Source organism: Pygocentrus nattereri, chromosome 24 (assembly GCF_015220715.1).
Source record: "Pygocentrus nattereri isolate fPygNat1 chromosome 24, fPygNat1.pri, whole genome shotgun sequence".
Classification (NCBI taxonomy): domain Eukaryota; kingdom Metazoa; phylum Chordata; class Actinopteri; order Characiformes; family Serrasalmidae; genus Pygocentrus; species Pygocentrus nattereri.
In genome coordinates this window covers 32,426,802-32,448,606 of record NC_051234.1, presented here as the reverse complement: position 1 = coordinate 32,448,606, position 21,805 = coordinate 32,426,802, and the positions used below count along the sequence as shown (strand labels likewise).

Here is a 21,805-nt window from a genome sequence, read left to right as displayed (position 1 = left end):
AAGCTGGGTGTGTTTCAGGTGTAGTTATGTTAAGCTGGGTGTGTTTCAGGTGTAGTTATGTTAAGCTGGGTGTGTTTCAGGTGTAGTTATGTTAAGCTGGGTGTGTTTCAGGTGTGGTTATGTTAAGCTGGGTGTGTTTCAGGTGTGGTTATGTTAAGATGGGTGTGTTTCAGGTGTGGTTATGTTAAGCTGGGTGTGTTTCAGGTGTGGTTATGTTAAGCTGAGTGTGTTTCAGGTGTGGTTACGTTAAGCTGGGTGTGTTTCAGGTGTGGTTACGTTAAGCTGGGTGTGTTTCAGGTGTGGTTATGTTAAGCTGGGTGTGTTTCAGGTGTGGTTATGTTAAGCTGGGTGTGTTTCAGGTGTAGTTATGTTAAGCTGGGTGTGTTTCAGGTGTGGTTATGTTAAGCTGGGTGTGTTTCAGGTGTGGTTATGTTAAGCTGGGTGTGTTTCAGGTGTGGTTATGTTAAGCTGGGTGTGTTTCAGGTGTGGTTATGTTAAGCTGGGTGTGTTTCAGGTGTGGTTATGTTAAGCTGGGTGTGTTTCAGGTGTAGTTATGTTAAGCTGGGTGTGTTTCAGGTGTAGTTATGTTAAGCTGGGTGTGTTTCAGGTGTAATTATGTTAAGCTGGGTGTGTTTCAGGTGTGGTTATGTTAAGCTGGGTGTGTTTCAGGTGTAGTTATGTTAAGCTGGGTGTGTTTCAGGTGTGGTTATGTTAAGCTGGGTGTGTTTCAGGTGTAGTTATGTTAAGCTGGGTGTGTTTCAGGTGTAGTTATGTTAAGCTGGGTGTGTTTCAGGTGTAGTTATGTTAAGATGGGTGTGTTTCAGGTGTAGTTATGTTAAGCTGGGTGTGTTTCAGGTGTGGTTATGTTAAGCTGGGTGTGTTTCAGGTGTGGTTATGTTAAGATGGGTGTGTTTCAGGTGTGGTTATGTTAAGCTGGGTGTGTTTCAGGTGTAGTTATGTTAAGCTGGGTGTGTTTCAGGTGTAGTTATGTTAAGCTGGGTGTGTTTCAGGTGTGGTTATGTTAAGCTGGGTGTGTTTCAGGTGTAGTTATGTTAAGCTGGGTGTGTTTCAGGTGTGGTTATGTTAAGCTGGGTGTGTTTCAGGTGTGGTTATGTTAAGCTGGGTGTGTTTCAGGTGTGGTTATGTTAAGCTGGGTGTGTTTCAGGTGTAGTTATGTTAAGCTGGGTGTGTTTCAGGTGTAGTTATGTTAAGCTGGGTGTGTTTCAGGTGTGGTTATGTTAAGCTGGGTGTGCATAACTTTGAAAACCAACGTGTCAATCTAATGTTTACGCAGTTGGCACCAGTAAAATAGGAAACGTCAATAAATATGAAGCAAAAATTGTCAATGATTTATTCAGTGACGTCATACCCCGAGTGATTAGCCTGGCCCTGAGGGGGCGCAGCGTCATTACCTCCCCGGCTCCGGAGGAGACTTTTATTTTGAAATTTCCGAGCAGACCTGTTGAAACACTGCGCGAAGTGTCCTGCTTCGCGGCGATCGCAGCTATGGAAGCGGAGACCACTCCGGTGCGACAGCAACACCTGTTTAACGTCCAGAAGCTGCAGCAGTACCTGAGCAGCAGACTACATCTGGCTCCGGACGCCTCCGCCATCTCCGTGCTTCAGTACAGGTAATGAGCTGCATGAATATGCATGAGCTCTGCCGCCTTCTCACCGAGGAGCTGCGGCTCTGACTGATCAAAGTGTTTAAAGAGCCTGTCCTCCCTGATTCCTGCAGCTCTGGTCAGTCCAACCCCACCTTCTTCATCCAGACCCCTGAAAGGAGCTATGTGCTCAGGAAGAAACCCCCTGGGCCTCTGCTGCCCGGGGCACACAAGGTGAGACCCCCGGCCACTTCTGTCTCTTAATGATGTTAATTCTCAGATGAAAATGGGATGTGACGTCACAACGACAGAGCTTAGTGATTTGCGTTGTAAGTTCAGACCAAACCTGAGTTCCGAAGTGGGTGACAGGTGAGTGTTTGGACTTTGCATAACTGCACAGTTGTCAAACAGAAGTGTGTCAAAGTTCAGCAGCGCTGCGACGCTAGAGGGCGCCACCTGCATGGACAAGTCGAGAACTGTCCACTTCATCAGCTCCACTTACTGTAGAGCTGCACTCTGTAGTTCTACAGTTACAGACTGTAGTCCATCTGTTTCTCTGATACTCTGTTACCCTGTTCTTCAGTGGTCAGGACACTTAAACACTGTGTCCACTCTACCTGGTCGGTCCACCTTGTAGATGTAAAGTCAGAGACGACAGCTCATCTGCTGCTGCACAGTTTGTGTTGGTCATCCTCTAGTCCTTCATCAGTGGTCACAGGACGCTGCCCACAGGACGCCGCCCACAGGATGCTGCCCACAGGATGCTGCCCACAGGACGCTGCCCACAGGACGCCGCCCACAGGACGCTGTTGGCTGGATATTTTTGCTTGGTGGACGATTCTCAGTCGAGACAGAAGGTTCTTCAATGTCTCTTTATTCAAAAAATGGTTCTATCTAGAACCATGAACCCTTTGCGTGATTTAAGGTTTCTTTGCGTCATGAAAGGGTTCTTCAGATTGATGGAGAATCTGCTGTCAATGTTTCTGTATAGAACATTTTTAAAAAAGGTTCTATATAGCATTCATAAAGGTTCTTTTTATATGATGCCTTTTGGGGGCTATTTAGAACCCTTTTCAAAAAGGGTCCGTTTAGAACTGTCTATAGCACATTCTTGCACATCGATCTGGAGAACCCTTTCACAATACAGAGAACCATTAAATCATGCGAGGGGTTCTTTGAGTGTTTATGGTTCTATATAGAGACATCTTCCTTACTAAACTACATTGGTTCCGTGTAGCATCATGGCTCTACATAGAATCATGAACACTTAAAGAACTCTTGAATCATGCAGAAGGTTCTGTGAGTGTTGTAGAACAATTTTCCTTGCTAAAGAACCCTTGAAGAACCATTTTTTAAGAGTGAATATCAGAATATCTGCTGTATATAAATCAGATGTATAGCGGCAAAGATGCAATGCTTCTGCGTAGTGACGGGTGAAGACGCAGGGCTTCTGCGCGGTGACGGGGGAAGACGCAGGGCTTCTGCGCGGTGACGGGGGAAGACGCAGGGCTTCTGCGCGGTGACGGGGGAAGACGCAGGGCTTCTGCGCGGTGACGGGGGAAGACGCAGGGCTTCTGCGCGGTGACGGGGGAAGACGCAGGGCTTCTGCGCGGTGACGGGGGAAGACGCAGGGCTTCTGCGCGGTGACGGGTGAAGGCGCAGGGCTTCTGCGTAGTGACTGGTGAAGACGCAGGGCTTCTGCGCAGTGACGGGTGAAGGCGCAGGGCTTCTGCGCAGTGACGGGTGAAGGCGCAGGGCTTCTGCGTAGTGACGGGTGAAGACGCAGGACTTCTGCGCGGTGACGGGGGAAGACGCAGGGCTTCTGCGCAGTGACGGGTGAAGGCGCAGGGCTTCTGCGCAGTGACGGGTGAAGGCGCAGGGCTTCTGCGCGGTGACGGGGGAAGACGCAGGGCTTCTGCGCGGTGACGGGGGAAGACGCAGGGCTTCTGCGTAATGACGGGGGAAGACGCAGGGCTTCTGCGCGGTGACGGGTGAAGACGCAGGGCTTCTGCGCGGTGACGGGGGAAGACGCAGGGCTTCTGCGCGGTGACGGGTGAAGGCGCAGGGCTTCTGCGTAGTGACTGGTGAAGGCGCAGGGCTTCTGCGTAGTGACGGGTGAAGGCGCAGGGCTTCTGCGTAGTGACGGGTGAAGACGAAAGGGTTCTGATGTTTTATAGATCATGTGAAACCGTTTGATGTGTAATGATTCTGTGTTTATCAGGTGGACAGAGAGTACGCTGTACAGAAGGCTCTGCACTCGGCTGCTTTTCCTGTTCCTCAGCCTGTGCTGTACTGCTCAGACACAGACGTCATCGGCACCGAGTTCTACATCATGGAGCACGTGAAGGTGACGTCCTCATTAGACAGTAGTTACTAGTTAAGGTGTGGCTTAGAGATTGATGGTGTAAATGAACTGAATTTGCTAAATTACGATCAGATTTGCTTTTATTCTCAGGGGATGTTCTGGTTTGTCCATCTGGATTTTCGTGACCAAATCGTAAGGCAAATTATTCAGTAACTGCATGAAATAAACGTAGATTTTTAATTAATTTACTTATTTTCTTTAAAAGCTCCTCAGATGAACAGAACGTGTGTTTTATGATCTCCACATTTCACGACACGCTCACAATTTACTGCTGAAAGCCAAAAATCTGCGCCGCTCTTTGTGTTGTTCTCTAAAAGTGATGTTTCCAGAGCAGATCACTGAAGAGACGCCGTCTGTTTATAGTTTAGAGCCCAGATTTGGGGAAAAACGGGTCGACTTTCAGTAGAAAAACAAACTGAGTTCAGCTTCTTTTATTATAAGGGTTTAAAATGACGTCACCGTCTATTAGACTGGAGAGAAGAGCTACAGCCTCACACGACGCCCAGCTTCTGAATGGAGCTGATGGAGCATGAACGTTATGGAGAACATGACCGAGTGCGGTTTGGAACCACTGGTGGTCCCGAGGAGCTGAAGAGGTTAATGGAAAATTCCCGTAAATCTGATGTGTGTACATATTTCTCCAAGTCATCCTGCAGTGCCAAAGCAGCCGTTTTGCTTCTGTCAGTAGTTCTGACTGCCTTTGTAGGTCACGTTCATTAATCTCTGGATGAAGATTGATGTTGTATAAACACTCGCCATAAACAGATTAATTGTATTTTCTTTTTAATTGTCTGCAACTGTTAAAACTCAAGCCCGAAGCTGCCGAAAGGGCTGCTTAGCCACCTTAAGTGCTAGTTGTCTTTACTGGAGCTCACGCTGGTTGTACTGTTGAATAAATACTGCACACACACAAATATCTGCAGAGCAGGCCTGCATGTTCTTCGTCAGAGTGAAGATATAAACAGAGCTCTCAGAGCCCCAGCCCCCGTCATGTGCACCTTCTACAGAGGTACCAACGAGAGCATCCTGACCAGCTGCATCACCGCATGGTACGGCACCTGCACCGTGTCCTGCCACAGGACACTCCAGCTGCTGAGAAGATTGTTGGCAGGTCCCTCCCCTCCCTCCAAGATATATACAGCTCCCATCTCACCCAGAAAGCCTGCTGCATGGCAGGTGATCACCCCCCCCCCCCGCCCCACCGCTACACAGCTTCTTCAGCCTGCTGCCATCAGGGCTGCGGAGTCTCCGGGTCAGGACCAGCAGACTGGGGGACAGCTTCATCCACCAGGCTGTCAGGATGCTCAGCTTTCTCCCTGCTGAACCCACAGATCTCTCCTTCTACCGTCCTTCGCTCTTTGCTCATTGTTACACATGCAGGAATTGTGCCACTAGTGCAGGAGTGCCCAATCCCAAGCCTGGACAGTTTAGATCCAACACACCTGGCTCTATTATTGAGATGCCCCTGAAGGCTTTTATTACATGGACCAGATGTGATTGACTAGGGTTGGAGCAAAACTCTGGAGGCTGGTGGATCTGCAGGATCAGGATTGGGCACACCTTTTTGTCACGTTTTGTTTGTTGCACCTGTGAGATAGAAGGAACGTATGTAGTCAGTTTAAATAATTGCGATTAGCCGATTATGTAACAATTGTGACAGCCCTGCATTCACACTCATTAATATGGGCTCATATTTATAAATTAATAATTGCGCTCATAAACTACATTCCCAAAAGTTTTCACTCCCCCATCCAAATCACTGAATCCAGGTGTTCCAGTCACTTCCATGGCCACAGGTGTATAAAGCCGAGCCCCTAGGCCTGCAGACTGCTTCTACAGACATTAGTGAAAGAATGGGTCGCTCTCAGGAGCTCAGAGAATTCCAGCGTGGTGCCGTGATCGGACGCCACCTGTGCAGCAAGTCCAGTCGTGAAATTTCCTCACTACTAAATATTCCACAGTCCACTGTCAGTGGGATTATAACAAAGTGGAAGCGATTGGGAACGACAGCAGCTCAGCCACGAAGTGGTCGGCCACGTAAAATGACAGAGCGGTCAGCGGATGCTGAGGGGCATAGTGCGCAGAGGTCAAGGACTTTCTGCAGAGTCAATCACTACAGACCTCCAAACTTCATGTGGCCTTCAGATCAGCTCAAGAACAGCGTAGAGAGCTTCATGGAATGGGTTTCCATGGCCGAGCAGCTGCATCCACGCCTTACATCACCAAGCGCAATGCAAAGCGTGGAATGCAGTGGTGTAAAGCGCCGCCACTGGACTCTAGAGCAGTGGAGACGTGTTCTCTGGAGTGACCAATCACACTTCTCCGTCTGGGAATCTGATGGGCGAGTCTGGGTTTGGTGGTTGGTGGTTGTCTGGCTGCATTGTACCGAGTGTAAAGTTTGGTGGAGGGGGGATCATGGTGTGGGGGTGTTTTCTGTAGTTGGGCTCGGCCCCTTAGTTCCAGTGAAAGGAACTCTTAAAGCTTCAGCACCAAGAGATTTTGGACAATTTCATGCTCCCAACTTTGTGGGAACAGTTTGGGGACGGCCCCTTCCTGCTCCAACAAGACTGCACACCAGTGCACAAAGCAGGTCCATAAAGACGTGGATGAGCCAGTTTGGTGTGGAAGAACTTGACTGGCCTGCACAGAGTCCTGACCTCAACCCCATAGAACACCTTTGGGATGAATTAGAGCGGAGACTGGGAGCCAGGCCTTCTCGTCCAACATCAGTGTCTGACCTCACAAATGTGCTTCTGGAAGAACGGTCAGAAATTCCCATAAACACTCCTAACCCTTGTGGAAAGCCTTCCCAGAGGAGTTGAAGCTGTTATAGCTGCAAAGGGTGGACTGACATCATATTAAACCCTATGGATTAAGAATGGGATGTCACTCAATTTCATATAGTGTCTGAAGCCAGACGAACGAATACTTTTGGAAATGTAGTGCACATTTACATTTTTGGCATTTTGGCTGACGCTCTTATCCAGAGCGACTTACAATTTGATTATTGTTACACAATAATCGAAGGTGGTGTTAGGAGTCTTGCCCAAGGACTCTTATTGGTATAGTGTAGGGTGTTTACCCAGGCGGGGCACTGAACCCCAGTCTACAGTGTAGAGGGCAGAGATGTTACCCACTACACTAACCAACCAACCACCATGTGTTTTTATACAGGTGTATGCAAAAGGTTGGCCAGATAACATTTGTTGTTATTTGAAGTGTAAATAAGTAAACACGTCTCTTTTCAGAGACAAACTTCTCTACAATTTAATACACAGTAACTGCTTAATATATTGGGAAAGAAAATATGTGCAACGCATTACGGCATATTTTTTCCATCCATCCATCCATTTTCTAAGCCGCTTCTCCGTCAGGGTCGTGGGGGGGTGCTGGAGCCTATCCCAGCAGTCTTCGGGCGGAAGGCAGGATACACCCTGGATGGGTCGCCAGTCCATCACAGGGCATATTTTATATTTTTTGTTTTATTTGATAAATGCAAAACTGATAGAGCTGCACTAGAGTTGCATATTTGAGTTTATCCCCTGTATAGGATGTGTTAACGGATATCTGAAAATCAGTGAAACAGCTTATTATATATATAATGGGGTGTGTGTGTGTGTGTGTGTGTGTGTGTGTGTGTGTGTGTGACAGGGGCGTATATTCCGGGACCTGAAGCTGCCGGGCCTGAGCGCAGCAGAACGCAGTGCTCTGTATGTGGCTGCAGTTGAGACTTTAGCCAGGCTGCACTCCGTGGACGTCGCCTCGCTCGGCCTTGCGGGATACGGGAAAGGAGCCGGTTACTCCAAGAGACAAGTGAGCTGATGAGCTTTTGATAAAAGATCCTTCAGGAACTGGTCTGGAGCTGAACTTCCCAAAGAAGGATTACTTAGATGGCTAAATAAATTAAAGAGCCCAAACCACAGAAAACAGGAAATTACAGCGTTTGATTCAAATCTAAACCTTATTATAGTTTTAAAGTGCACCATTCACACTCAGATAAAAGAGCATCACTTCATTAACAGCTACTAGCGCCGCTCTGTAGGCGACCCTGCCCGTCTGCAGGGACAGCAGAGGAGGGGAAAGTTACATTTAGGGATCAGACGCCTTCAAAGAGGGGGGCGATTATTTATTATCACCCCCCTAATTCTTGAGTGATGTGAAGCTGAAGTCAGAGATTCTCCAGATTCTCGTTCAGATTTTCCTGTTCCACCTTAAATGGAGCAGCAGTTACATTCTGGAGCTTCAGGCGTCAGAACTGCTGGACTATTTAAGGTGGAACAGATAATTTATCTGTCTAGCTACCGAGACGTCAGCAAAGTATTAGTAATTGTTTATGCTTGGTATGAAGAAAAGGACCAAAATACACTGAAACGACATGAAACTGAGATAAAACTGATTATTGTATATGATATATATGATACTGAGTGATACTGAGAGCGAGTGAGAACGAGCGAGTGAGTGAGAGTGAGTGAGAGAGTGAGTGAGAGAGAGTGAGTGAGAGAATGAGAGTGAGTGAGAACGAGTGAGTGAGAGAGTGAATGAGAGAGTGAGTGAGAGAATGAGAGAGTGAGTGAGAACGAGAGAGTGAGTGAGTGAGTGAGAGAGTGAGTGAGTGAGAGAGTGAGTGAGTGAGAGAGTGAGAACGAGTGAGCGAGTGAGTGAGCGAGTGAGTGAGAGAGAGAGTTAGAGTGAGCGAGTGAGTGAGCGAGTGAGTGAGAGAGAGAGTTAGAGTGAGCGAGTGAGTGAGCGAGTGAGTGAGCGAGTGAGCGAGTGAGTGAGCGAGCGAGTGAGAGAGTGAGTGAGAGAGAGAGAGTGAGTGAGCGAGTGAGAGAGAGAGTGAGTGAGAGAGAGAGAGAGAGTGAGTGAGCGAGCGAGTGAGAGAGTGAGTGAGAGAGAGAGTGAGTGAGAGAGAGAGTGAGTGAGTGAGAGAGTGAGTGAGTGAGTGAGAGAGTGAGAGAGTGAGTGAGAGAGTGAGTGAGAGAGTGAGTGAGTGAGAGAGTGAGTGAGAGAGTGAGTGAGAGAGTGAGTGAGAGAATGAGAGAGTGAGTGAGAACGAGAGAGTGAGTGAGAGAATGAGTGAGAGAATGAGAGTGAGTGAGAACGAGTGAGTGAGTGAGAGAGTGAGAACGAGTGAGCGAGTGAGTGAGCGAGTGAGTGAGAGAGAGAGTGAGAATGAGTGAGCGAGTGAGTGAGCGAGTGAGTGAGCGAGTGAGTGAGAGAGAGAGTGAGAATGAGTGAGCGAGTGAGTGAGCGAGTGAGTGAGAGAGAGAGTGAGAATGAGTGAGCGAGTGAGTGAGCGAGCGAGTGAGTGAGCGAGTGAGAGAGTGAGAGAGTGAGTGAGTGAGAGAGTGAGAACGAGTGAGCGAGTGAGTGAGAGAGAGTGAGAATGAGTGAGCGAGCGAGTGAGTGAGCGAGTGAGTGAGCGAGTGAGTGAGAGAGAGAGTGAGAGACGATACTGTACCACTGAAAACAGAAAAGGTTATGCTGTTAGATCAGAAAGGAAAACATTTCTTAATGAAATGAAACTAAATCCGATAACAGAGACTGAAGAAATCTCAGCAGAGGAAACGGAAGATAAGCTGGATGTTCTAGATAACTGAGTGCTGGTACATTTCTGAGTAATGTCATACACAAGATGGGGTCACTGAAGTTTGAGTAGTGAAAATCGAAGTGTCCTTTAAATTTCTGGTGGGTGAAGCATGTTGGGCCACGGACATTGAATATATATCAGTGTATATACATGTTCACTATATTTCCAAAAGTATTCACTCGTCTGGCTTCACACGCATATGAACTTGAGTGACATCACATTCAAGGGTTTAATATGATGTCGGCCCACCCTTTGCAGCTATAACAGCTTCAACTCTTCTGGGACGGCTTTCCACAAGGGTTAGGAGTGTTTATGGGAATTTTTGACCGTTCTTCCAGAAGCGCATTTGTGAGGTCAGACACTGATGTTGGACGAGAAGGCCTGGCTCACAGTCTCCGCTCTAATTCATCCTGAAAAACACCCCCACACCATGATCCCCCCTCCACCAAACTTTACACTCGGCACAATGCAGTCAGACAAGTACCGTCTCCTGTCCATCGGATTCCCAGACGGAGAAGCGTGATTGGTCACTCCAGAGAACTCGTCTCCACTGCTCTAGAGTCCAGTGACGGCGCTTTACTCCACTGCATTCCACGCTTTGCATTGCGCTTGGTGATGTAAGGCTTGGATGCAGCTGCTCGGCCATGGAAACCCATTCCATGAAGCTCTCTACGCTGTTCTTGAGCTGATCTGAAGGCCACATGAAGTTTGGAGGTCTGTAGTGATGGACTCTGCAGAAAGTCGGTGACCACTGTGCACTATGCCCCTCAGCACCCGCTGACCGCTCTGTCATTTTACGTGGCCGACCACTTCGTGGCTGAGTTGCTGTCGTTCCCAATCGCTTCCACTTTGTTATAATCCCACTGACAGTGGACTGTGGAATATTTAGTAGTGAGGAAATTTCACGACTGGACTTGCTGCACAGGTGGCGTCCGATCACGGCACCACGCTGGAATTCACTGAGCTCCTGAGAGCGACCCATTCTTTCACTAATGTCTGTAGAAGCAGTCTGCAGGCCGAGGGGCTCGGCTTTATACACCTGTGGCCATGGAAGTGACTGGAACACCTGGATTCAGTGATTTGGATGGGGGAGTGAAAACTTTTGGAAATATTGTGTATATACAGTACATAAATGCATACACACATCACTTTTTGGCATGATTTGAAAAGGCCTGTTGTTCTTTACGTTGTGTGTAAATTTCTTGATGAATGGACCAAAAGAAACGACCCAAAATGACTGAAAAAATTCTGGTTCCATTGACTTCAATTAAAAGTAAATCACTTTTAAAACAAGATAATTAATCTCATATTTCCAGATCCAAGATATTAAGTCTTGGCAGGTACAGAACAATTTAGAGTGTGCAATCAAACCTGCAACAAACCAATTTTGGTTAGGAGTGTTTAGGGTGCATTCCCACTTACTCAGGAGAAAATGGCCTGTTTCATTCTCAAACCGAAGAATTAAATCTCACGAGGAGTCAAAATAATCAGGGCTTTGATCGTGTTATTGACAGCGCCAGTATTAACTTCTGACGCTCTTGGGTGTTCCTGCCGGTGGGAGTTATCTGCAGCTCTTTCATTCAGAGCGCACTGTAAATAAACTGACTTTAAAATGAGTGTTAAATAACGTAATCTTTAAATGATTTCTCAGCCGTGATGAATCTTTTCTTCTTTCTTTTTTAGGTGTCGACTTGGACAAAGCAGTACAGAGCCTCGGCCCACAGGAGCATTCCAGCTATGGACGAGCTTTCTGATTGGCTGAGCAACAACTTGCCGTCTGGTGATAATGAAGTGACTCTCGTTCATGGTGACTTTCGAATTGACAACCTGATATTCCATCCGACGGAGGTACGGCTCCGTTACCGGACACGTCTGTGGCTGTGCAAGCGTTTAATCTAACGGGTGCTGTTTAGTAGGGATGCAGCGGCACACGGTTTGTTATGGAACCGTTTGGTACGCGTACGGTGGCTCTTCTAGTTTTTAAGGCACTAAATGACCCTAAAGCTCCTGAATGTCTGTCTGTTCATGATCTTAGATCTGCAGATACTGACCTTCAAACACCTTCAGTAAAACGAACTCTAGCCAGACAGCCTGACCAATAGACAGACAGACAGACTGACCAATAGACAGACAGGCAGCCAGATAGAAAGACAGACCAACAGACTGACTGATAGATAGATAGATAGATAGATAGATAGATAGATAGATAGATAGATAGATAGACAGACAGATAGATAGACAGACAGACAGACAGACAGACAGAAAGACAGGAACAGGACAGGAGATGGACAGGAAGAAAAATAGACAGAAAGACAGACGGACAGGAAGATGGCCAGATAGGTAAATAGACAGATGGGAGGGAGGGAGGAAGGAAGGAAGGAAGGAAGGAAGGAAGGAAGGAAGGAAGGGTAAATAGACAGACAGATAGACCAACAGATGGACAGGAACAAAGATAACCAGATGGATGGATAGATGGACAGTAAAGAGCAAAACGAGCAAAAGTGTTGTCACAGTTTATATGACATTTTATATGATAAAATACTAGAACAACCCTAGAATATAATGTACAGTAAGAGGCATAAACATCGTGCAGGTGACGATGCAGCGGAGCACGTCACGTTCAGTGAATGAACCGAGTGACAAAGCGCAGTAGATGGTAACGTATGGTAATAGTTTTGCAGTGTGCATGGCTTAATAAATTAGTGTCAGGAACATGCAGTGCATACACACTGTTTATGGACGTATCAATGAAGTGGCAGTCCATCCAACATCGTTGACCGCTAGTCCAGACAGGGTCGCGGTAGCAGTTGGGAGAGCAGAGAATCCCAGGTGACCCTGTCCCCCGCAACTTCCTCCAGCTCATTCCCGGGGACCCCAAGTAAGAGCTAGTTTCTGCTGCAGGGGCCTAGGCCACCTAGGGCCTCCCCACAATCTCCCACTGCCAATATGGCACTGCACCGCTCCCCCATGCTGGACCTTGCGGGTGGTGGGCCCACATGGCCTCCCCACGTTGCCTCTTCGGGCTGAGCCCGGCCGGATGTATAAATAAAGATATTAAAAAAAAATCTAAACAATATGTATAGATGTATAAATAAAGTTTAGGAAGTTAAGGCCACAGTACACTAAACAGACAGATGCTGATGTTAAGTTTTCTCAGCTAAAGCTACTAGGCTGGGCTTTTTTCAGCTGTCTACCGTCTGTGTAGAGGCGGTAAACTGCCAAGCCTCGTGAGCAATGCTGAACACTGTATTTCATTTGGTTTATATGACTGGAGTGTAAAAATGAACTTGAACTTGGCGTTTGTCTGCTGTCCCTGCTGGTGTTCTGTAGCATCGCTCTGCCACATGACACTACACTACAGGTCTGGTGTGTGGTGGGCTTTACGATGTCCCCTCTCACACACAATTCAGCAGCAAAGTAATTCCAGAACTTTATGAAACATCACGAAAAGGAATTGCAGAGGTGTAAAAGGTGTCGGGTCCAGAAACCAAAAATCCTTCCCAGGATTTTGTTCCAACTGCCTGGGCAGCTGTGCTGGTGGTTTGATCTAATTGGAGAAGCCAGGCCGTTGGAACAAAATCCTGGGATGGATTATTATTATTATTATTATTATTAGACACAGATACTCTCTCTAGCTCTTTTTAATCATGTCAAACAGAGAAGGCAGCGCACCTACAGGCTGTCGAAGCTAATTTTAACATTTTTCTCTCCTGATTTCATACAGCAGAGGCAGAAACCAGGCCTCAGCTGTCACGCTGCCACTTTCCGGAATGGAAAGTTTTATTTGTCTACAGGCAAAATAATAAACTCAGTATACAGATACTGAAGCCGTACCGTTACTGTGGCCCAAAAACCTTGGTTCATCACAACCGTGGGTCCACTGTACCGCTGCATAGTTTAACATCATAAGATCTACTGAGTTGTTGATTTACAGCAGCAGTCAGTGGGTTGTACTTCAGGTCACCCAAAGTTCTTAAATTAGAAGCAGAAGAGCAGAAGAGGCCCCAAATGTGATGCTGTTTGTCATTTAAGGCTTTAATTTTGAGACTTTACTGGCTTTTCCCTTTGTTTGATTGCCTTAATCCCTGTTCGCAAATTGTTTTTTGGAGTTTTGTAGATTAGGAACGGTCAAAAGTGATTTAAATGGATGCTCAAGCCAAAATGTAAGCCTTAACCAATCTACTCGCCTCCCACGGCGCCTCCCACGGTCAGGCAGCGGAAGTCTCTAAAGCACAAGTCTTGAATGGATAGACAGATAGACAGACCAAGAGACAGAAAGACAGTTGGACAGGAAGACAGACAGACATACCAATAGACTGACAGACAGACTGACTGACCAATAGACTGACTGACTGACTAACCAATAGACTGACTGACCGACGGACTGACTAATAGACAGACAGACTGACCAACCAATGGATAGACTGACTGACCAATAGACAGACTGACTGACCAGCTGACTGACTGACTGACTGACTGACCAGTAGACAGACTTACTGACTGACTAACCAATAGACAGACTGACTGACTGACTGAATGACTAATAGACAGACTGACTGACCAACCAGTGGACAGACTGACTGACTGACCAGTAAACAGACTGACTGACTGACCGACCAATAGACAGACAGACAGACTGACTGACCAATAGACAGACAGACAGAGAGTCTGATTGACCAGTAGACAGACCGACAGAAGGAAAGACAGATGGACAGGAAGAAAGATAGGTAGATGGTTTCAAGTCTTAAAATCCCATTTTCATGATGTATCATGAAGGTGGAAGGTTGTTATTTGGGAGGACGAGCGGTTCGTGGTGCTTTTTGGGCGCAGGCTTTCTGAAACGTGAAGACTTTGACGAACATTTGAGGTCGTTGTTACATCACACTGCTTATTGGCCTCCAGGTCAGAGGCTAGCAGCCAAGATTTGTTTTATGATGTGTCTGTGCAGTGCATGCTGGGTATTGTAGTAAGAGAATACTGATTAAAACATGAAAACGTTGGAAAATCGTGAATTCTGTCAAACGGACGAATCCGAGGGACTGCATAACATAACAGAACCATATTAGACAGACTGCCCCTTGAATCTGAGCGCTGCTCCGGTGTCTCCCTGCACTCCTGGATCTGATTAGTAGCGGAAGCCCCGGAATAAACCCGTAAAAAAGTGGCTCGTGATCTCTCCCTCGATAAGCTCTTTAATACAGGTGTTTTCGATTTGATGAGTAATGTTGACGTTTTCCTAATGCATGTTGTTCTCTCAACACGCTGTTTGAGTGACGTGCTCTGTTTGTTTTTATTGTTGTTGTTATTTATATATAAGTTCCTGCTGATGTCCTCATGCTTTCTGCGCAGGCACGAGTGCTGGCCGTACTGGATTGGGAGCTGTCTACGACTGGTCAGCCTACCGCTGACCTGGCCTACTTCCTCATGCCCCATTACTGCCCCTCCCACCTCGGGGTCATCAGCACTCTGGGCGGAGTTACAGAGATAGAGGGTAACTTTTATTTTTACTCCACTTAATCTGATCCCGTCCAGCTGTATTCTTTCACGAGAGCTGAGTGTGGGTCTGAATATTTAGTTTCTCTCTTGTTCTGCATAGATTTGATTTGTAATGACAGTATTAAGATTGTAAAATCAGCCCATTTTGAACACGACAGGTTAATCCTGGAAGGCTGAGGATGCTGTTCGACTGTGTTTTGTTGATCCTGCTTATTTTTGTGACGCGTCATGACCTCTTTAGGAAGTACGGATGCTCTGATGTCCACACATACCCTGTAGGAATGTCTTGATTTATGTTTTTTGCCTGATCTGATGTGAGTTTTTATATTGCAGTACAGTTGCGCAGCCGGTTCATCAGGGTGTATTTCGATTGGTCCGTCTGAATTTTCTGGACCAAATCGTGAGGCGAATTATTCAGTAACTGCATGAAATAAATGTAATTTTATTTATTTATTCATTTATTTACTGTAAAAGCTCCTCAGATGAACAGAACGTGTGTTTTCTGATCTCCACATTTCACTACACGCTCACAATTCACTGCTGAGAGCCAAAAATCTGCACCGCTCTTTGTGTTGTTCTCTAAAAGTGATGTTTCCAGAGCAGATCACTGAAGAGACGCCGTCTGTTTATAGTTTAGAGCCCAGATTTGGGGAAAAACGGGTCGACTTTCAGTAGAAAAACAAACTGAGTTCAGCTTCTTTTATTATAAGGGTTTAAAATGACGTCACCGTCTATTAGACTGGAGAGAAGAGCTACAGCCTCACACGACGCCCAGCTTCTGAATGGAGCTCATGGAGTATGAACGTTATGGAGAACATGACCGAGTGCGGTTTGGACCCACCGGTGGTCCCGAGGAGTTAAGAGGTTAAAAATGCTGCACTAAAATCACTTCATGTTTAGTTCGGAGACTCTCAAACTGAGGCTCAGCTTCATAAGACTCATCATGTATTTACAATTCATCCTTAAATCTAGTTTGCAGATATTTTTTGTAATCACAATTAATGTCCTAGAACTAATATTTACACCTGACTGGTGGATTTGCTTCACTCGTCAGACACTTGGGCAGGTTTTGTAATTAGGCTTATAATTTAGCTCAAACCTATTCAGCTGTTATTGTAATTTACACCTGTAGTTAGTTAAACCTGCCTTTGCGGATTCAATCAGGGCACAGCTGTAGCTACTGAGTGTTACGATATCAGTGGAATTATCAGATGAATCCACTCAGAATACAGAATTAACGCTGTCACAATAAGAGTCCCATATGTTTCTGTTGTTGAACCTGTTTAGATTTGATTGATTGATTTAAACTGGAATTAATTACACATTAAAATATTTACTCATTACTTATACTACTCCAACCACTACTATAAACGCTACTATTAACAACAATTATAATAATATTAATCATAATTATAACCATAATTATAAGTTGTATTTTTTTATTGTTGTCATTTGAAGAATTGCTAATATACACTGACTTTGTTGTGCTTAATGAGTTATATTATATTATATAACTGAGGTTTATACAACTTTAGGTACAATGTTAGATGACAACTTTTATGTTCTTCATATTGAAAAAGGTGAGAAGACCACCTGGCCAAGGGCTGCCAGGCATTTTGAGCTTGTGCCCCTTATTCTCTTATAATTTGTTGATTATTTATTCAATCTCGTTTCTCAAAGTTGTTACATAATGCAACAGTTGGGATGTAAACAGAGAGATTCAGAGGGTTTGGGGTGAAACGGTTCAGACGTCTTTACAGTGGTGGTGATGGGATCCAGGCGTCGCCATGACTACAACACAGATATAGACACTTTATTTACCATCCAGAACCACCAGAGAACCCACACGAGTCTTCTGAGCTTATATGGACGTTGATGATGGGGAAAATAGGCAGAAATCCCAACAACAACCTTTTTTTTCGGGACTATTTTGCCCCACAGTGCTTTTGATGTGCATCTCAGCCAGGAGGGGTTTCTAAAAATATATATTACGTACTTAAGATGGTTGTTCTAGGGTTCTTTTGGTAAAGAAAATGGTTCTATAGAAGCAAGAACACTGAAACAGCCCTTTGCATGGTTGATGGAGAATGTGCTGTAGATGCTTCTGTATAGAACCGTTCTAAAAAAGATTCTGTGTAGCACCGAAAGGGTTCTTCTGTTGTTACAAAGTCAAGCTTATAAGAATAGAAGAACCTTTTTGGTGCTGTATAGAACCCTTTTCAAAAGGTTCTACATAGAATCATCTACAGCACATTCTCCATCAGTCTGAGGAATGCCTTTATGACACAAAGAAAGAGTTCATGGTTCTGTAACGCATCATTTTCCTTACCCAAGAACCTGTTTAGATGTGGTGTAGGAGTGTTTTGGTGAAAGGCAGATGGATTAAGCCAAAGCTGAAGTGTTACGAGTGGCTGCTGTGCTGTTTTTTCCATCTTCCACTTTGAAATAGTTCCACACTGCAGACGTGTGAAGCATTTCTCTGCCACTATTTGTGGATAATCCCTGCTTATGTCACCTCTGTGACGGTGAGATGTGGCTCCTATCAGATCAGATTGGAACTGCACTTCATCCGTGGTTCGTGTCCGTTTTGGCTGTTTGCCGTGCAGGAGTGTGAGAAGTCTTAGACTCTGGATCTTCATGGCTCTGCTCTTCTATTGGTTCTGTTTCTGCAGGCATCCCCCCTCCAGGCGACCTGATCTCCATCTACTGCCGCTGCCGTGGGCTCCCTCCATCTCTTCCTCATCAGAATTTCTTCATCGCACTCGCCATGTTCAAAATGGCCAGCATCGCACAGGTACCCACTCGAGATCCTCGAGCTGATGAGGGCGCACGTTATCTTCAAACAGCGGCTCTGCTTTCCGCCAGATAGGATCAAACGAAGGCAGGGATTCGTGACCGGCTTCGCTCTGCTGGCCTCGGGGTGTCTCTCTTTCCTTGGCTGTTGTTGAGGTGAACCCCACCCTCACCTCCGGGTTTGAAAGGGCACGCATGTATTCATAATTGATTACGGATCTCTTTACCAAGAATCCACCTCAAAAGAAGCGCTCAGATCTCAGTCCTGATTGAGGGATTCCTTTCACCCAGCACTTCATCTGAAAATCAGTGCTCTTTATCTGTGGCTTTACTGAAACACGCCGCGTCTCGCTCTCTCTGCTCTCTTTCCTGTGTGCAGGGGATCTATGCGAGGTCTTTGCTGGGGAACGCCAGCGCTCCGGACGCTGCTCGGTATGGAGAGACTGTGGAGCCTTTAGCTCAGTTGGCGCTGAAGATCGCACACAGGTCACTGTCACACTCACAGTCTTAGATTTCACAAAGCAGGATTTGTCAGCTGGCCAGATAAATTAAGACAAAGGCCAGAACTGTCTGACGGGAGGAGAGGTCAGAAACATTCCTACAGAACGGTCCAACTTTAAGTTCAGCCTTGGGTTCACTGCACGACTTTTAAAGTCTTAACAGATTATTAGAGGCTGGGCGTCTCACACGGTCAGGCTGGTTTTTGCAGACTTTCTTGGGTGACTGAAATATTGGGGATCCACACCAGTCTGTGATCAGTTTGTGGTGGATGTTGGAGGAGCTCTAGATTAGTCCAGGTGTCTGTAAGAGAGGGTCTAAATCAGTCCAGGTGGATGTTGGAGAGGGTCTATATTAGTCCAGGTGGATGTTGAAGAGGGTCCAAATCAGTCCAGGGGTCTGTTGGAGAGGGTCTAAATCAGTCCCTGTAGATGTTGGAGAGGGTCTAGATTAGCCTAGGTGTTTTAAGGGGTCTAGATTAATCCAGGTGGACGTTGGAGAGGGTCTAGGTTAGTCCAGGTGGATGTTGGAGAGGGTCTAAATCAGTCCAGGTGGATGTTGGAGAGGGTCTAAATCAGTCCAGGGGTCTGTTGGAGAGGGTCTAAATCAGTCCCTGTAGATGTTGGAGAGGGTCTAGATTAGCCTAGGTGTTTTAAGGGGTCTAGATTAATCCAGGTGGATGTTGGAGAGGGTGATTTTAAGGGTCTTGTTTAGTCCAAGTGGATGCAAGAAAGGTTCTAGATTAGTCCAGGTGGAGTCCAGGGCAATACTGGCAGACTTGTGGATGCACCCCTTGTAATAAGAGGCGTTAGTGGTGGTAGAGACACCCCAATGATCTGCTCTGCTGTAGGTCCAGACACTGAGACGGCTGGTCAAGACGAATGTGGTGTAGTGAGGATTGGGGTGTAGTGAGGATTGGGGTGTAGTGAGGATTGGGGTGGGGGGGGTGTCTACAGCAAAAAATGACCTGTAAGGTACTGAATAAAAAAAAGGAAGATAAAGAATAGAAAAGGCTTGGACGGCACTCGTACGTTTACAGTGTACTCGTTAAACTCGTAGACTGAGCACTATACTGTGAGGGTAGAATCGCTGTTCAAACATTTTTCCGTTCTTTATTTCTATATTTTTATAATCCACAGTCATGCACTGTTTAAGTCACTGCAAATCTGTGTCAGAGTAGAAGGGTGTGCAGAGTTGTCGGCTATTTCTGAGCACCAAAGAGACCTAATGTTGTTTTTTAATAAAAAAATTTTTTAAGTAATTAGCAGCTTCTAGCTTGGCGATGGGCAGTAAGAAATATCTCATTTGGCCGCCTCAGCGTTTACACAATGTTTATACAGGAGAACGAGCAAAGTGTGCAGACAGTGTGTGTGTGCAGTGTGTGTGTGCAGACAGTGTGTGTGTGCAGACAGTGTGTGTGTGCAGACAGTGTGTGTGTGCAGAGTGTGTGTGTGCAGACAGTGTGTGTGCAGACAGTGTGTGTGTGCAGAGTGTGTGTGTGCAGACAGTGTGTGTGCAGACAGACAGTGTGTGTGCAGAGTGTGTGTGTGCAGACAGTGTGTGTGCAGACAGTGTGTGTGTGCAGAGTGTGTGTGTGCAGAGTGTGTGTGCAGACAGACAGTGTGTGTGCAGACAGACAGTGTGTGTGCAGAGTGTGTGTGTGCAGAGTGTGTGTGTGCAGAGTGTGTGTGTGCAGACAGTGTGTGTGCAGAGTGTGTGTGTGTGCAGAGTGTGTGTGTGCAGAGTGTGTGTGCAGACAGTGTGTGTGCAGAGTGTGTGTGTGCAGACAGACAGTGTGTGTGCAGAGTGTGTGTGTGCAGAGTGTGTGTGCAGACAGTGTGTGTGTGCAGAGTGTGTGTGTGCAGAGTGTGTGTGTGCAGACAGTGTGTGTGCAGACAGACAGTGTGTGTGCAGAGTGTGCGTCAGGGGTTTGATATGCCAGTTAGGCAGTTGTGTGCAAATGTTTGGGCGTCCTGGTCATAACCCCCCGGGGGAGGGGGGTGGGGGGGTTAAACTTGTATTTGAAGTAAGGATGAATTGTGTGAATTTCTTTTTGTTGTTTAAATATCCGTATACAGTTTAAAGGGCAGTATCAGATTGTTTTATTGTTTTTGAAATGCCATGTTTACGTTTATGTGGGGTTTATTTATTTATTTTTTGGTGCAGCTCTTCGTTGTCTATGCCGGGTTCTGACAGGCGATTTCTCCAGTCCCCTAGAGGTCACGCTGTGCTCCAGCAGGTCAAGGAGTTCATGAGACAGCACGTCCTGCCCGCTCAGCAGGTCAGTCCACATCACATAGAAATAAACACAGGACCTGGGGTTGTTAACTCATGCTGGCTCCACTTGTTGTGTTCAAAAAGTTTGCAAGTTCAAAAAGAAGCCTGCATATTGATTTAACCCGAGTCGGACCGCCAGGAGTGATTTGAGTAGAAAAATAAGATGTAGCGAGTGTGAAGTGCTGCAGTGATTCTTTAACCTTTTACAACCCCAATTCCAGTGAAGTTGGGACGTTGTGTAAAACATAAATAAAAACAGAATACGATGATTTGAAAATCCTTTTCAATGTATATTAAATCGAATACACTACAAAGACGAGATATTTAAAGTTTAAACAGATAAACTTTATTGTTTTTTGCAAATATTCACTTATTTTTCGATTTGATGCCTGCAACATGTTCCAAAGAAGTTGGGAAAGTTGAGGAATGCTCAAAAAACACCTGTTTGGAACATTCCACAGGTGAACAGGTTAATTGGAAACAGGTGAGTGTCATGATTGGGTATAAAGGGAGCATCCCTGAAAGGCTCAGTCGTTCACGAGCGAGGACGGGCGAGGTTCACCACTTAGTGAACAACTGCGTGAGCAAATAGTCCAACAGTTTAAGAGCAACGTTTCTCAACGTGCAAACGCAGGAATTTAGGGATTTCATCATCTACAGTCCATAATATCATCAAAAGATTCAGAGAATCTGGAGAAATCTCTGCAGGTAAGCGGCAAGGCAGAAAACCAGCACTGAATGCCCGTGACCTCCGACCCCTCAGGCGGCACTGCATTAAAAACCCACATCATTCTGTAACGGATATTCCCACATGGGCTCAGGAACACTTCGGAAAACCACTGTCAGTGAACTCAGTTCGTCGCTCCATCTACAAGTGCAGGTTAAAACTCTGCCATGCAAAGCGAAGCCAGATATCAACACCACCCAGAAACGCCGCCGGCTTCTCTGGGCCGAGCTCATCTGAGATGGACTGACGCAGAGTGGAAAAGTGTCCTGTGGTCTGACGCGTCCACATTTCACACTGTTTCTGGAAATCATGGACGTCGTGTCCTCTGGGCCAAAGAGGACCAAAGGCTTCGTAGTAAAAGAGTGCGGGTACTAGACTGACCTGCCTGCAGTCCAGACCGTCTCCCATTGAAAATGTGTGGCGCATTATGAAGCGGAGACCCCGGACTGCTGAGG

General features: G+C 46.3%; 1 protein-coding gene across 3 annotated transcripts in view; it reads left to right on the top strand.

Annotated features, from left to right (window-relative positions):
* Positions 1-1,467: 1,467 nt before the first annotated feature.
* The window catches only part of acad11 (acyl-CoA dehydrogenase family, member 11), a 133,232-nt gene continuing 112,894 nt past the window's right edge, over positions 1,468-21,805 (top strand). Inside the window, exons 1-9 of one of the 3 annotated variants that reach the window (XM_037534032.1) lie at positions 1,468-1,631; positions 1,739-1,838; positions 3,826-3,951; positions 7,621-7,782; positions 11,243-11,407; positions 14,909-15,050; positions 17,728-17,849; positions 18,228-18,334; positions 20,513-20,627. In XM_037534032.1, coding sequence (XP_037389929.1) covers positions 1,507-1,631; positions 1,739-1,838; positions 3,826-3,951; positions 7,621-7,782; positions 11,243-11,407; positions 14,909-15,050; positions 17,728-17,849; positions 18,228-18,334; positions 20,513-20,627 — 1,164 coding nt within the window. In that variant the 5' untranslated portion in view covers positions 1,468-1,506. The remainder of the gene's footprint in view (positions 1,632-1,738; positions 1,839-3,825; positions 3,952-7,620; positions 7,783-11,242; positions 11,408-14,908; positions 15,051-17,727; positions 17,850-18,227; positions 18,335-20,512; positions 20,628-21,805) is intronic. The other 2 variants (XM_037534033.1, XM_037534034.1) reach the window with 2 other exon arrangements.